General features: G+C 43.9%; 1 protein-coding gene and 1 long non-coding RNA gene across 2 annotated transcripts in view; one reads left to right on the forward strand and one right to left on the reverse strand.

Moving 5' to 3' along the window:
* frem1b (Fras1 related extracellular matrix 1b) overlaps positions 1–12,968 on the reverse strand; it is a 40,997-nt gene extending 28,029 nt beyond the window's left edge. The window contains exons 1-9 of the mRNA XM_020609160.1: positions 12,861–12,968; positions 11,009–11,104; positions 8,611–8,943; positions 8,399–8,493; positions 6,958–7,217; positions 5,855–6,054; positions 4,305–4,628; positions 3,077–3,185; positions 2,705–2,836 (exon numbers count right to left, since the gene is read on the reverse strand). Of these exons, the coding sequence (XP_020464816.1) occupies positions 2,705–2,836; positions 3,077–3,185; positions 4,305–4,628; positions 5,855–6,054; positions 6,958–7,217; positions 8,399–8,493; positions 8,611–8,826 (1,336 nt within the window). The 5' untranslated portion in view covers positions 8,827–8,943; positions 11,009–11,104; positions 12,861–12,968. The remainder of the gene's footprint in view (positions 1–2,704; positions 2,837–3,076; positions 3,186–4,304; positions 4,629–5,854; positions 6,055–6,957; positions 7,218–8,398; positions 8,494–8,610; positions 8,944–11,008; positions 11,105–12,860) is intronic.
* Positions 7,191–15,302, forward strand: LOC109965279 (uncharacterized). The gene is made up of 4 exons (XR_002275616.1): positions 7,191–7,407; positions 11,017–11,138; positions 13,970–14,748; positions 14,843–15,302. It is a non-coding gene; the product is annotated as an uncharacterized LOC109965279 (long non-coding RNA).
* The last annotated feature ends 713 nt before the right edge of the window (positions 15,303–16,015 follow it).

Below are 16,015 nucleotides of genomic sequence, written 5' to 3' on the forward strand. Positions count from 1 at the left end.
CTACTGGTGGGCACGTGTTGTTGTCAGCGGACGGCTCGGTTTCCAGCCAAAGCTTCACACTTTGATTCAATTACCATCTCCAACACATGCACTGTGTTTTTCTCCCATTGTCACTTGGAAATAACAAGTTTCTCTTCACACCTGAAGGCACTGCGAGGCGCTAGCTGGGGTTTGTGCTGTGAACACTGGTGGGGTAAAAGATGGCGTCCTTCCCGGTGGTCGCCCGGTTGCCAGGATGGGGGCTTCCTGTCTCCCTGTGTGTGCCAGAGAGACAGAAGGGCAAGGTCAGCAGACAGATTGAGAGACGAGCGGTCGTGAGCCTGAACCTCATTAGCAACTTTACCGAAGGGAACCGGCTACTGGTCCAAGTGATAGAAACAACTTGGTAATTGGGCCCAAAGGTGGCGTTGGGCAACAGGCCCACAAAGGGAAATCTGCGTGTGTGTTTGATACAGAACGAGGAGTGTGTGGCGGGACAGGCAGCCTTCCATTTGGCTGAAGGCGTTGGACGGAGCCTGCAGTGACTGTCCCCACACTGCGGCATCGTCGCCCCTGAGCATCGAGGGTCAGCAGCATCCTCCTCCTCAGAGACACGGCTCCGCCAGAGGATCCACTAACTCACATGTGTGGAGAGCAGAGCCAAACTCCGGTCAGCACGGGAGTCCAAACTGAGGACAGCAAATGATGCCAGAGCAGGTGCTGCAGTCCAACACGGGGGGGGGACCTGCCTAGTGGGACAGATGTTTCAACAACCATCCAACTAGTGTTTCTCTGGGTCTCTGGGATGCTTCATGGGAGAGCAGAGACAGGAAACGTGTGAGACGCAGCAGAGGATCACAGTTGTGTTTCCATTACAGTTTTGCACATCAGGGTTTCCAACTAAAGATATTTTAAAGGATTAATGAAGCAGTTACATACACCTTCAACACCCTCTCTCACTTTTACTTTTGGTCTTTCCAGTGGAGGCTTAAAGTAGCAAATGGCAGCAGAAGAGGAATGTAGTTTGTCGGCAGCAAAAGGCTGCAACTAAGAATTATTTTACTGTAACTCTAGTGAGCTGCAGATTATTTCATTTTTTATTTATTCATCTGTCAAATATCAGAAAATTAGGGAAAATCTGAGACACACTTCCCCAAGATGACATCTTCAGATTTTTTTGTTGTCTCACAGCCCAAATCTTTTATTCCTCATATCTCTAAAAATGGAAATAATCAGAGAAGGAACATTTAAAATTTGATACAGTTTAAGGGGCCACAAGCCAAAAAGCTGTTCACCCTATAGGGCGCATCATGGGTCTGCTCTTTGTTAAGGCTTGTAGTGACAGCAGAAGGAGCAAGTTTAGTCCCAGAGAGGTTTGTGTTCCACTCAAAGTGTGTTCATGTGGTGAGGTGATGTCCCAGCACAGACAGCCTCAGTGAGAGCCCGCGGCGCGGTGCCTCTGCAAGCCGTGATCAAGCCTTTGAATGTGTCTGAACTAGAGACGTAAATATCAGCCTGACTAGCACAAACATGATGAAACCATCCTGAGAACCAGCATAGGAAACACACCTTCCTCTCCCTCTGAACTTCCCTCTGTTAAAGCACAGTGCATCTGCTCCCTGTGCACGGTGGCGTGAAATGGCTAAGTCCCTCCAATATGCTTGGTCGCGCTCCTCATTTGAGACAAAGAGGCCGTCTCCCTTCACTCCGGACTGGAAGGGACAGAAGTGGACGCAGCCTCGGCGTTGCCACGGCCCCTGGCAAAGTGGCTGCAGCCCCATTTTACACCGGATTAGGAAACACATGCAGGGCCACTAGACATATGCTTCCCCAGCCACACCACAGTCCCAGACGGATGGGCAACACATGGAGGAAAATGGGCGGAAAAGGCCAGATGACGTCTCTGGGAATTCCCAGGGCAGTGTGTGTCGGAATGCCAGCATGGGATCAAAGGACCAAAGAATAAGGACACATGATTCCTCTGAGGACACGCAAACTGTGGGCCTTCAGCTCCATCAGGACACTACATATGCATAGATGTCTCCATCACCAGTCTACACCCGGTGGATGTGCTGAAATCAGGAACACACTGGGATAAATTGCTTTGCTGTCCTTCAGATTTCCTAAAAGTTTTGATTAAAATATGGCCCTGCAGAGAGACTGTCTTAAATCGATTAGTGCTGAAACGAAACAGGCTGTAACAAAGTGTCTGGAGCCTGAGAATCATCTGTTCACAGACTGTCTCACCATGAACATGTTTACACAGCAGCTTCATCACTCACACTGAACTCTGTGCGTTAACCTTAAGGCAGAGGAGGCTCTGCAGTCCTAACAGAGGTTTGGTGAAGTCATCTCTTCGTCAGTGTGGTGGGTCATGTAACTGAATCGTCCTCCACCTCTGGCCTTTCACCCACACACATTTATTCTGTCCCCCACCTGTCATCTCCGTTTCCCCTTTTATTTTTGCTATATAACCGCTGACTTTTGTTTCTTTTTCTACCAGAGCTACTGTGTCAGAGTCACAATCTCATTTTCTTGTATGGAAACTAACACTGCAACACGGTTACTATCTGAGCAACACAGTGGCAGAACACTGTTCAGAAGTGAACAACGAGACGCTGCGTTCATTGTGTAGAAATTCAACCTGGACAAACGTTTCACTCGTTCAGATTATGATTAAATACATTAAACCAGCCCAGGGACCCAGTGAGCTTTGACCCCTCACCTCTGACACTGAGACGCCCGTGTAGAGGCCCGTCCACAGCCACCAGGTAGACACCATCGATGTTGTCGTTGTCGACGATCTGCAGCTCCTCCCATGTGATTGTTCGGGACTGACCCTCTAACAGGTCCAGACCTGAAACACCACAGATAAAAGATGAAAATCAGGGTAAAATCTCTGAATTTTAACACATATTGATGCATCAGTAATAGTATTCTAATGATATATAATACTATAACAGTCACACAGGACATTTTTCTACACTGAATACTTTTACTGTCAATACTTTAAGAACATTTTCCTGATTATACTTGCATACCTTTACTTAAACACTTGTACCAGCGTATTACACTCTGTTGTAATATTTCTACGTACCCATGTTCCAAGACACTCTCGGTGCGTGTGTTTCGGCTGCTCTGATGGAGATATGGACCGTGATGGGCGGGCTGGTCATATAGGAGCCGTCTATAGCCTGGAACTCAACCTTAAAGAAGACAGATTAACAGAATATTACTAGATATAGAGTGTCTTCAGAAAGTATTCACACCCCCTCACTTATGCACACTTTGAGTTCTACAACTGCCATTTTGCTCCTCAGCTACACTCAGTCGCCCATAATGACAAAGTGGAAATGTCTTGACATTTTTGCAAATAAAACACTGAAACCTCTCGTTGACGGAGAATTCCGACCCTTAATTCTAATTCTAATTTTGTAGAAGCTCGTTGGCAGCAATTTCAACCTTGAATCTTCTTGATAAAAACATTAGGCTGTAAAAACATGTATTCACTTTGTCATTACAGGTTAATATGGTAGTTTCAAGCATGCAAATTAGATACGTTTTAAAAAAGAGTTACAGAAATCTGACTTGCCTAGACATGTTCTGGTTTCACCTAGTTTTAACATACTGGTCCAGTTTAGATCAGCTCATTACAAACACGCTGTTTGTTTTTTCTTAACAGAAAAATATTAAAGATTAACCCAACTAAACCTATTTTTGACAAACTATTGTCAAGCTCAATAATCTTTGTATCTTATTAAATCTATCACGCAGCAATTAAAATTGAATAGCCTTGACAGTTCACCTTATCAGCTACAGAAATTTGGTTAGCTAAGCTACCGGTTTTAACAACTGTGTAGCTAAAACAGCTTAAATCAGGTTAGCTATCTGTTCAGTTATGGTAGTCGGAAAAAGTTTGGTTCAAACCAGCTAAGGTTTAGTTTAGATCAAACTGTTTGAATCAGGTTAGCCAACCATTCATTTAGCGGGCAAGTTTGATTAGATAACTTTTCAGTTAAGCCTAAAACAGTTCATTTGTAGCTCCAATCAAACTGTTTGATTTGTGTTATTGATTTCAAGATAAGTAGATTAAGCACTGTCATGACAGTCTGCTACCTCTTGGAAAAAGTGATTTTGCCACTTTATTAAACTCTTCTGGGTGTGATGTGTCATCCAGATCTGCCACCACTGGGGCCTACGATAGTGTGAAACTGGCTTTGGCACACACACACACACACACGATGATGCATTTCTCACATACACCATGCATTGAGGATAAACTTATGTTGTAAGCCTATTTTTATCACAGCTATCACCTCCAGTACCTCATAGTTCCTGCGCTGTGATTGGCTACTATTGGGCGGCTGGTAGGCCACCTTCATCTCGTGGAGGTCCAGCCAGGTGAAGGACGTGATCAGCTTGGTGTGGTCATCCAGGTGGGTGATGAAGCCCTCAGTAGGCTGAACGGTGATATTGAAGACCAGCCTCTCCTGTGGTGTCTCGTGGTCTTTGGCATCCAGGGTGGCAGTGGTGATAGGGGTGAGAATGAACTGGTCCACCTCCAGGATGAAGGAGGCCATGAAAGCAGCTTGGGGCGGTTGGTTTGGCATCGCGCCATGGATCAGAACCGGCAACCATACCGCTTCTGACTGGAAGTGGGGTAACAGTAATGGTTAAAGGTAAAGTTGGCATGTTTCTCACTTCTACATTGTTTTCCATTCAGGATTTATGCAGGTCTCCTCCGGTGAAGTTTGACCACTTTGAAATACAATTTAAGACCTATTTCACATCCAAACTGGCAAAAAAGTATGAAGCACTCAAATATCAGCTGAATATTGCTGTTGAATATTAATAAATTACTTTGCCAGTGATTTATGGACTCTGTTTTAGCTGCAGTGTGTAAAGTCCACAGCACCTCGGTGTTTTCTGCTGCTGTAGACAGAGGCTTTGTCCGGAGGTGTGTTAGCGGTGCAGAGCAGGTCAAACCAGGGCTGTGGTGACGCTCCCCACGTTAATGCACAACATTACTGTCTGATGGCAGGCGGCTGCTGGAGGCTTTTAACAGAGGCTGGTATTTCTTGGACTTTCACTGCGACTCCAATGCTCTTGTACCCAAAGTTCCTAATGTCAGCGTTTTGTCACACATGGTGCAGCTTTGAATTTGTTGTGTTGAACAGGCTTCAACCAAACACTGAACATTTTCAGTCCAGGCTTCATTAAACCTGCACCTAAAATTCAGATTATTTGATTTTAGGCTTTTTAAGAGTTTTTAAAACCCTGCAGACCCTGTCCCATAGTTTTTCACATTTTCTGCGTCTCTTCAGTGACACATGTACATTTTAACACACAGAAATCAACACATGTTGCCATGTGTTCTGCTGTTTATATGTAGTGTTGAAGAGTAAGCAAGTGATGCCTCAGAACAGACAATCAGATGTGTTAAAAATGACAGGCCTTTGTAAGAAAGACACTGTTTATGTGCTAACAAGGAGAGAAGAAATGCTTTCAACATTTTAGGATTTTTGAAAAACCCTGCAGAACCTCCTGCTCCACACCCTTCCACATCCACAGAGCTGAGAACAGTACACAAGAGTGTGATATCACCTTCTTACTGCCAAAAACTCTCAACTGAGTGGCTGATCTTGCCTGGATAACATGCACATCCAATTTGGGTATGACAGAATCTGCAGTTTATCAACTTTGTACAATTAAAGCACTTTTAATTGCTTCTGTCTAAAAGTTGTTTTCCTGCAACACATTATTTTTACACTGTCGTCTAAGAGGTGCAGCTGCTGTATAAGAATAACACCGCTTTTTATTTTTCTCCTTTTGTTACTTTATTTATTCCAGGTTAGTCCTTTAATGTTTCCTGTACCTCCAGCAGGGCCCTGGTGGCCTGCTCCCGCAGCTCCACCCTGATGGGGATGTAGTCGATCTCCGGTGATGGAGGGCTGAGGTGCTGGTACTTTAGCCCGGAGCTCAGAAAGTCCTGGCAGCTGGTTTTGAGGAAATTAACCTCCTTGGTGTGGTGAAGACAGGGTTTGTTTCCGGTACAGAGCGCTGTCGTTTCTCTGCCTGCAGGAGGACGACACACGCGCACACACACACACACACACACACACACACACACACCTAGTCTCTACTGATACACACACACAGCCTGTTGTCTACACAGGTTAACTGTATGGGCCTAACTGAAAGATACCTATGAAGGTCGCATACCTATGAAATGTAGTGGTCATTTTGCATTGAATATTTAAAAGCAGTAATACGTAGAATGATAGTTCTGTATACGGTGATGTTTCCTGCTCCCCGTTGCTTTACTTTCAGGCTCCTAGAAGTTGTGTGTTAAATGTACAAGCTCAGATGTAGGTGATGATTGTGCTGCTATGCAGAAAAGTATGATTTCCTTGTAAGGTGTTAGGACATGAACTTGACCTTCAGTTGCATCCAGTTTCCTCTTTGGTGCACACTCCTTGTCTTCCTGTCTGGAAAGTGATTTTATAAACACACAGACCCTGTCTGATTCTTTGAGGCTTGACTGTATGCTCCTCTTTGCAAAGAATAAAAGATTCAAAGGCAAATCCCCTTCTTCAACTTTTTCAGCTCTCATCCTAAACATCTGTAGAAAGGTTTCCATGACAAAGTGAACAAGTTAATTCTCTGGTGTTCAAATAAAACATCAGTTGAGTTTGTAACATTTTGTTAGGGGAGCCAACATCCTCACTATCCACATTAAACCCACCTTGATGTTATAAAGTGTGTCTGAAGCCAGTTTAACTCATTGTGATTGTGCATAGCAGCACAATCATCACCTACAGCTGAGCTTGTACTTTTGACACCTCAGGTTAACAGACAACAGCATCAGGACTGTTGTTACCTGTGGTTGACTGTACCTGAGCTCTGATTTTAGCAGCAACAACCCGCTGTTTTCTGTGGCTGTGTATCACTGCTGTAGTGTGCCCATGTGTGACGTACCCTTCCTCTGTATGGAGTCCTCTTCCGTCACCAGCCGACCCAAAGCGGGGACGCTGGTGTCGGTGGTGATCAGCCTGACGGTGCAGAGCAGGTCGGCTCTGGTCGTGATGTTCAATACGGCACTGTCGATGGTGTTGGACAGGCCATAGAACTGAGGAACCACTAGGGGAGCGCTGCCTAATGCGACCGCACCGGGCCCTGAGTCCACCACCCGCACCAGCAGAACCACCATCTCAACCAGTGTGTCTGAAGATGTGAACCTCCACGCAGAGAGAACGCATCATGTTAGAAAAGTGTCTTTAGAATAATGTTCTTACAAATTTAACATATTGTTCCAAACACTTATAGCTTATTTCAACAGAAGCATCTAATCCACCAAAGGTTTCCATGGTTTCCATCACTGCTGCCGTCCTCCATGAAGCACAAGAGACAAGACTACAGGTCTACAAGGTCAGATTCAACAGTGAAAATATAAAAGAAAAAGACTTTTAAAAATGCAGATATTTTTAAACAGAGGAAACTTGATTATAAACTCATCATATGAAGTGTAAAACTGTACTTTATTATTTTAGATTAATGTAAGGGTCTTTGGTGCATGAGCAGAACCTTATTTGGATTTCTGTGCATTTAGTTTTTGCTTTCTAATATGGATTTTCTTGGTTATGAAACATGGAAGGCGAGTAAAATTAAAGAAAGATGTGCTTTTGATTGGCTTTATTTGAGCCGATATGGATCTCTAACAATGTCTTGATGGACCACAAATGATCGGTCTATATTTCTACTGAAAACTGCAGTAATTGTTGTAATACTGCAGCAGGAAAAACAACTTCTGGATCTTTATAATCCCTTTAAATTAATCTGCGTGTTTGTATTTTGTTTGCTGAAAATTTTGTGAAAAACAAAATCCATGAGCTCCTACAAGTATTTTACATTTTCTCAGATTAATTACATAATAATTAACTGTTTTAGTGACACCTAGTTGTACTTATTATCACAACAACTACAGCTGTTGTTCGCGGTGGTGGAGGAGCACTGGTCAAAACGGTGCCACCATAGCCACAATGCTGACTTAGCTAGAGGCTCAAACCGTTGTTTATAATAATCCTGATAGCAGCCCTTACCTGCTGATATTTCTCTAACTAAATATGTTGTCTGTCTTTGTCTGGTCTGGATACGAGGATAATATGTTACTGTACAATTTGGAAAATTCAGAAACACGAGTAGGCTAATTAGATTCTTGTCAGGTTCAAGCAGTAGTCAACAATAACTGGCTGCACGCACAAAGGTCAGAGTAACTGGGGTCAAAGCTCAACAAATTTGAACTTCCAGCACACTTTGCTGCTCCACCACATACACATCAATGCCGACGTGTGATAATGTGAACATAACAGTATACTACCAAGCTGCTGCCAATACTAACACTTCACTGTTGCTAACTGACCTGAAGACTCTCAGCAGAACCGTGTCCTCGTCCAGCAGAGGACTGCCATTGTGGACGTACTTCACCTCATCCTGCAGGAAGCTGCAGTCAAACACCTGCACACAGCACAGAACAAACGGCAGAACTGAAACCACCTACGGGTTCATTCATCTCCCAGACACCATCAGCTGATGGACATGAGACTCTCCTGGTTATAGCAGGTGTGTCCTCACCTGTGGAGTCAGCCTCCCCACTCTCTGAGTGATGGGTTCGTTCATCACCACCTCCACCTTACAGTCAGAGGTCGGATCCACGTCAATCTTCAGCTCCTTCTCCGTGACAAACACAGAGCGACCCCTGCTGACCTCCACACCCGAGTTCACCACGATCAGACTCCCACTGCAGACGACCGGCACCACCAGCAACAAATACACCCTGACAGAAGCCATTTTGGATCAGCAGGGTCCTCTAGTTTCAGGGGTTCAGGTGAAGAAAGGTGATTTGTTGGCTTTCCATTCAGTCTGTTGTGGCCCACATCCTCGTCTTATATTCAGTGTCACTCCGACCTGCAGAGATGAAGAGTTTAAGGCAATGAAGAAAAAACAAACTCAGCATTGAGAATACGTCCACAGAGACTCAGCATATTCTGACATTTCTGTGTGAAAACAAAACACATTCAGGTTGCTCTCATAAAGTTATGGTTGGGTTACTGGTTGGAAAGTCAAACGACTAGAAAGACAAACAAAAAATGTTTTTTAATAAAGACATCCACAAAGAAACAAAGTCTTGGTAGCAGCTAAACGCCCCACTGTGTTGACCAGCTTTTTTCCCAGTGTGTGTGTTTGCTGCTGAGCAGGTAGTGAACAGTGGCTGCTGGAAACTGAACAGAACAGGAAATGTGTAACAAAACCCAAACTAGGAGCTAAAAGGAAGACAAACAGCAAAGCCTCTGACTAGGTGACAGTTCTCCGTGGATCTGACACTACCTTTGAGCCATTGTTGACACAAACGGGTTTGATTAGTGGAGTTTTAAGTTAAAACAACAGGAGGAGATTCTAATGTTGAACTCCAAAGCCTCTGATGCAGTTAAAATCTAACACAGCTGTAAACCTGACCTCTGACCTCTGAAGCTAATGAAGTCATACTTAAAACAAAAACATTCCAAACAGCTCCAGTGTTGACTTTGTACTGCTAAATTTCTCAGCTTTAAATGCCTTTGGCGTTCCTTAGTCAACACCAGATCTTCTCCAAACCAGTTAAAAAGAACTCCCAGCATGCATCTGGCCAGCCCACCCATTTCCCTGCTGCTCCACACTCCCAGCTGGAAAACGCTTTCACCCTCCATTGAATTTCAAACTAAAGCCCACTGCAGGAAACAAGGGGTTAATCTGTGTGACCTCACAGAGGTGCTAGAAATGACATGGGACAGTGGTGCGGGGAGGAGCAGGACGTGGTGTTTCCAGGATCAAAGCAGGGCACTGGCTGGAGCCGGCCTGTCACTTTCCATCCGGCTGGACGAGCCCTGGTTCATTAGTTTGAGAGTTGAGTTGGATGTGCGTTAACCTCTGACCAGGACCCTCTTCTGGAGGATTAATTCCAGTGAGGTTTCCATGGTAAAATAAAGGTCAAATAAAAATAAATAAACAAATAAAACCACACGCCGCTCGGCTCCAGCTCTGAAAAAAGACCCTGCATGGCAATGCAGACGTGGAGTTTATGAAGTTACAGGGAGTTAAAAAACCCTCAGGACTTTGTAAGACTTCTCGGTCTGTTGTTTGGGATTTTATTTAGGACATGGATTTGGGATTTAAAGGGTAAGACCAGTGGTTTTCTGTTTTTGTTTTCTACAAACTGAGAAGCTAGCATGGCAGCGTAAACAGAGCAGAGGTCAGGGACTCATTTCTTCATGGACACCAAGACAGCTCCCGGTTCATCCCTCAGAAAGTTGTTCAGTGGCGAATACCACAGAACGATTCTGCATGCTTTCAATTTCTGGACAAATAAAATAAAGTAACCTGGAGGTTCTGCACAGTCCGGCAGTTTGGGGCCCAGCTAAACCGCTTCCTGTCGGCTCCCCGCACACATGAATCAAATAAAATAAAACAAAGTATTGCTATGCTATGTGAAATGTAACTGACTACGTTTATTCAAGTAGCGCACTAAAGGTACTTAAGTATTTCCAATGTGGTCGACTTTACAACAACTCAGAGAAAATATTAAACTTTCACTTCACTGCTATTTATTTGACTGTTTTTAAAAGATGAGGCCTTTGAAATACAAAGAAATTATCAAATATTGTGCACTGATATCAGCTACCATACCTGGCATCACTCATTTCTGTTTCCTGTGGGCACACCTTTGATTTGGAAACAGAGCTGCAACGTGGAAATCACATTAAAAGTCTGTTTTATCATTCAGTGAACTTATCATCCAGATGGTCTTTGAGAGATACCAAGTGCTTCAAAAGTCTCATTACAGTGTTGTTCTACACCTTCGGTTGTGTAGTTGGATTGCAGCCTGGTCCACACAGCTTAGCACAGCCAAAAGCCTTTGTAGAATTAAGTTTTACCCAGAATTCATAAGAGCAGAGAAGAGTCGTCTCTCTAAAGGGAATTTATGTTCTCATCTCACCTGGACAGGCTGTGGCTCGGTGCCTGGGCTCTGGATGGGACGGGACGTCGGCTAAATGATCCGCCAGCTGCTGCGAAGGCTGGAAATGACTCACTGCTGCTGGATGGGAAACAAATGCTGCAGCTCTGAGGTGAATGAAACATGATAATGAGCTTCAGATCTGACCGCAGTCACACCGGCCTTTAGTTTCAGGCCTCAGCCTGTCTCCAACTGTAACCGTGCCCACATCTAAAACCTTTAAGTTCTAGTTGTTTTCATTCCAAACACACCAAGTGTTCAGGGTTTTCTTCTGATTTACATGTTTTAAATGGTGAAGCAGCACAAAAAACTAAAACTTTCCACTAAAACACGTGATACTAGGACCAGTGCTACAGCTGTTACATATGCTGCAGTTGTTACTACTACTACTGTCCCAGTGGCTACTGGTGTTAGAAGTACAACAGCAACAGATACAAACAGCTTTAAAACAGTCAGTCACTGCTGGTTTGAAGTTAACATGTGACATTACTGTTGTCATATTACTGCAGCTCTTTTAAGGTATAACCCATTCTGCAGTTTTACAGTGTGTGTGTGTGTTTCTGTTCATACTCTTCTGCTCATATGTGAGTTTTTCCACCCGTGGGGTTTATCAGCTGCTTTGGGAACTTCCTGGTTTGTGTGTTGATGGGTTCATCAACTGTTCCTACATGGGTTTATCTATATATTTGTGAATTAATCGGTTTATTCTGGAGTTGCTCTGCTCATATAGCGAGTGCATCTTGTCCATACATGAGTGTCTGTTTATTTATCAGTCTGTACACGGGTTAAACTGTTGGGTTTGTTATCTGTTTATTTATTAGTTTAACTGTCAGTTGTCCGACGTTTGTCATTTTGTTAGTTTGAAAGTTTAACTGCATTTATCTCCACTGTAAAACCATATAAACTGACTGTACATTAGAACAGTTGTCTTTATCCATGATTTGAGCTATTTGCGAGTTTTTCTTTGCAGGAGTTTATGTTCATAATGGAGTCCGTACACAAGTTTCTGTTTATATGCAGGTTTATTTGTTGTTATTCTTTGTGTACATGTTTATTTCTTCTGTCCAGATAAATGTGGTTTATTTGTCCTTATACAGGCTTCCTTATTTACGAGTTCATCTTCCATGTGTCATTATAATTGTTGTTAGTTTACCTGTCTACACGGGCATGTTATTCATGTTTGTTTGCACTGTATGAGTTTATCTGCTCATATGCCACTTTACTTCTCTGTACACGGGTTTACAGTGTTTCTGTTTTCAGCTTTGTACATGTTTATTTAAATGTGGTTTATTTGTCCTTATACAAGCTTCCTTATTTACGAGTTCATCTTCCATGTGTCATTATAATTGTTGTTAGTTTACCTGTCTACACGGGCATGTTATTCATGTTTGTTTGCACTGTATGAGTTTATCTGCTCATATGCCACTTTACTTCTCTGTACACGGGTTTACAGTGTTTCTGTTTTCAGATTTGAGTTTCTGTGCATTTGTAACTTGATCTTTCTATACAGTGAGTTTAGATGCTCATCTGCAGCAGCTCTGAGTTTTTATGCAACAGGTACCATAGCAGCTTCAGCCCTGCAGGAGCTAAACTATGACAAAAAGACTGCAGAGAAAGTTCCACTGAACTCCCATCGCTATAATCACAGCCTCGCCTGTAAAACTGAGGGACTCGCGTCCATGAGTGTTCCTTCACGAGCATCAGGGTTAGATTAGAAAGAAGCCAAAAGGACAGAAGAATAAGATACGAGGAGGGAAATGCCCTCATTTTCCTCTAATTTGTTTCTACTCAGACTGTGTGTGTGTGTAAGTGTCTGAAGTTGGTTGGCACTTACTTCCAGTTGTTGGAGCTTCTGTGTTTGCCTCTGTCTTCTTCACCTTCTGCACACGCTCAGAGGAAGAGGAATGCTGTTACACACTTCACACTCCGTTTGCCGCCGCCACCCCCCCAATAAACAGCTCGCTGAATGTGCTGGGAAGTTTCCAGGACTTTTATTTTTACAGCCGCACATCTCTCTGCCTCCAACTCTCTTTACCTCTCTCTCTGTGATGCAGACAAATGTGACAACGCACCTTTTTCCTTCTCTCCACACCAAAGACCTGCACCCACCGGGCTAGAACGGCCAAAGGGCCTCATGTACTACAGAAGCTTCTGTCTCATAGTCCTGCAGAGGCCTTATGAAATCAGTTGTAGTGAGATGCTAAAGGTCACTGCCTGTCACATATTGTCTGTTGCGACTATTGAGCAGCCATGTTGGACGATTAATGTTTCTTTCTGCAGTGTCTGGTTAATATTAGGGGATGATCCAATCATGGCAAATAAACTAAGGCTGACATATGGTTATGTGCTAAAATGAAGTGACATTATCGTGACAAGAACTCTGTAGGGCTGTGCTTGGTTTCTGCTCGCCCTGGTAAGGTTTCCGTTCATACTATGATCAAGTGCATGTGCACATGAACATGTTCCACACATGCACACCTGAAAACCTGACAGTGACCTCCTGACAGCAAGAAGCAGCACTCTTTGTTGTATCTGGCTGAACAGCATTTAAAAGTTAACAACAACAAAAAGTGTGAGCAGCCCTTTAACACGTATAGAACCAAAGATGGCAAACAACCAAGGTGCACAGTTTACCTGTGTAGTGCATGTGCAGTCACAGTGCAGACAGTCTGCACAGGCTCCGTGTGGGTCCTACTGAGCATAGGGAGATGACAAAAATTGCACTGTGTGATTGCAGACACGTGAAAAGCATCAAACGGCCTTTAGTTAACCGAGGCGGCCGAGGAACAGCCTCACTTCTACACAAAAGTTACTCGGCGGAGTGTGGTTGGGTTTATTCTCATTCTGAACCTCTTCCTCCTGGAGCAGCTTGCTGTTGTTTCAGATCAGCTTCGAGTCTTTTGACAGTCTGAGTATTTAAACACATGTTTGTCTGCGAACCAGAGCAAAGCAGCAGCAGCAGCTTGGTGTGTGGAGGGTCTGATCACTGGGAAAACCATCCAGGAAGATCCTGCCTCCTGTCATGGCTCCAGTTTCACTCAGGTGGGACTTAACTTACATTATCAGCGATTCAGGCAAAAATTGAAATTTTTTCCAAGAAATCAAGCTTGTTTTACTTCCTGTTATTCTGAGTCCTAATCTGTGATTTGTTACAAACTGTGAACGTTGTGTTAACTTGTGTTTATCATTTCATAACAAGTTAAAACTTTCAACCTTGTGGTTGGGAAACGACTGCTCTACCCACTGCTGCACTGTCGCCCCCAAATTACACCCAATTACAATTAATTACAATATCAGGTATCAGGTATCAGACGAGTGAGAGGGTCTTCCTTCTAAAGCAGTAACAACCATGATGAAGCAAGGTGCGTGTCTGACTTCCTGTACCATCCATGTTTAGGCCCATTCAAACTGAAGAACAATGATCCTGTACTGTAACTATTGTCACAGTGTTGATCAGACAAGCAGACAAATTAAAGAGTCCCGGTTTGTAAACCAGCACACAGCTGTGAGCTCCTTTACTTTTCTGTAAATTAATAGAAGCAACTATCTGACGTGTCCATCCATCCATTATCTACACCGTTTATTCCTGAACAGGGTTGCAGGGCTGGAGCCAATCCCAGCTGACGCTGGGCGAGAGGCGGGGTCCACCCTGGTCAGGTCACTAGTCTGTTGCAGGGCTGACACGTGTGATAATGTGGAATAATTCACTGCTTTAACTCAGAGTGAGTCAAGTTGGATAAACTAAAACCTTAAGATGAACTTACTGAAGTCTGTGGCCCCTTAAATGTTGTCTTCTCATCATGTTCTGTTTTACAGTGCGATGGGATAAGAATAATGGGACTGTACCTCCATTATCCAGCTGATGGCTGGAGGTCAGGGAGCCCTCGCTTGGCTGTTTTTTACTCATTTTCTGCCTTGGTCCAGCTGTTGCTGCCTCTGATTGCGACTGAGCTCTGTGTGAAGACAAAGGGGTGATTAAAGCGGAACCAGTGACATTTCCCTTTAAATGGACCCTCTGCTCCTCCTCCAGCCCACCACTGATCCAGACATTGCATCTTTTCCACCTCACCATTTGAAAACAGTTACTGTCCTGCCAACATTCTGCTCAGAAATGCATAAATTATATAAACTCACTGTGTCTTAATTTGCTTTTACAGACAGACTACTTGGATTAGCTGGTTTAGAACCACAGCGATTAGTCAATTAATCATCAGATACTGGGAAAAAATAGCTGACAACTGATTTCTATTTGGATCATTTCTTTAGCCAATGAAGAATTTCATGTACCCACAGAAAAACAGTGCTGCACCCAGGTCTCCAGCTGATTTTTCTTTTACATCCTATTAAACTGAATGTCTTTTCTGTTTTGGAAAAAAACAAGACAATAAAATTCATTACAAATGAAATTTAAATTACAAAATGAAAGAACAAAATTCCACATTTCCTTGTCATGGCCTCAGCACCACAAGGTCAGATGAGGAAAGTTGTGCACAAGTTGAAGTGCGTCTGTCAGACTGGATTTCAGTTTATTCCGCGATGCCAGAAACGCCGCTGCGGCTCTGACTGACTTCCAGTCGACTGTCCGGCGCTCTCTGATCGTTTCTGACTGCTACCCTTTGCATGATGACTTCAGACTTTGCCACAGCGTTTGGCTCCCTACCCACCTCTGCGGCCCTGGGGCCCCTGTCAGCCTGACGCCGCAACTCCTCCGCTGCCTGAAATTAATTTCCCTTCCTCACTGACCCATAATTAAACTCTGGAACAGCCTGTGCTGACGAGTGGAGGCAGCGAAGAAGAAGAAGAAGAAGAATTGTGTTTTCGACTGAGTTACTTTGTTGGCCCTGAACTTGAAGAACATTTTGTCCCCGTGTTCATGGAGCGGAGCGTTCACTGGGTGTCGAGTCTGCAGAGGTGGAGCTGTGCTGGAAGAAATAGGACCGCAGGTTGGCAGCCGATGCCTTTTAACAGTTCTGTTGGCCAGGGAAGTGA

This window comes from Monopterus albus, unplaced genomic scaffold, assembly GCF_001952655.1.
Source record: "Monopterus albus unplaced genomic scaffold, M_albus_1.0 scaffold98.1, whole genome shotgun sequence".
In the NCBI taxonomy this organism is placed as follows: domain Eukaryota; kingdom Metazoa; phylum Chordata; class Actinopteri; order Synbranchiformes; family Synbranchidae; genus Monopterus; species Monopterus albus.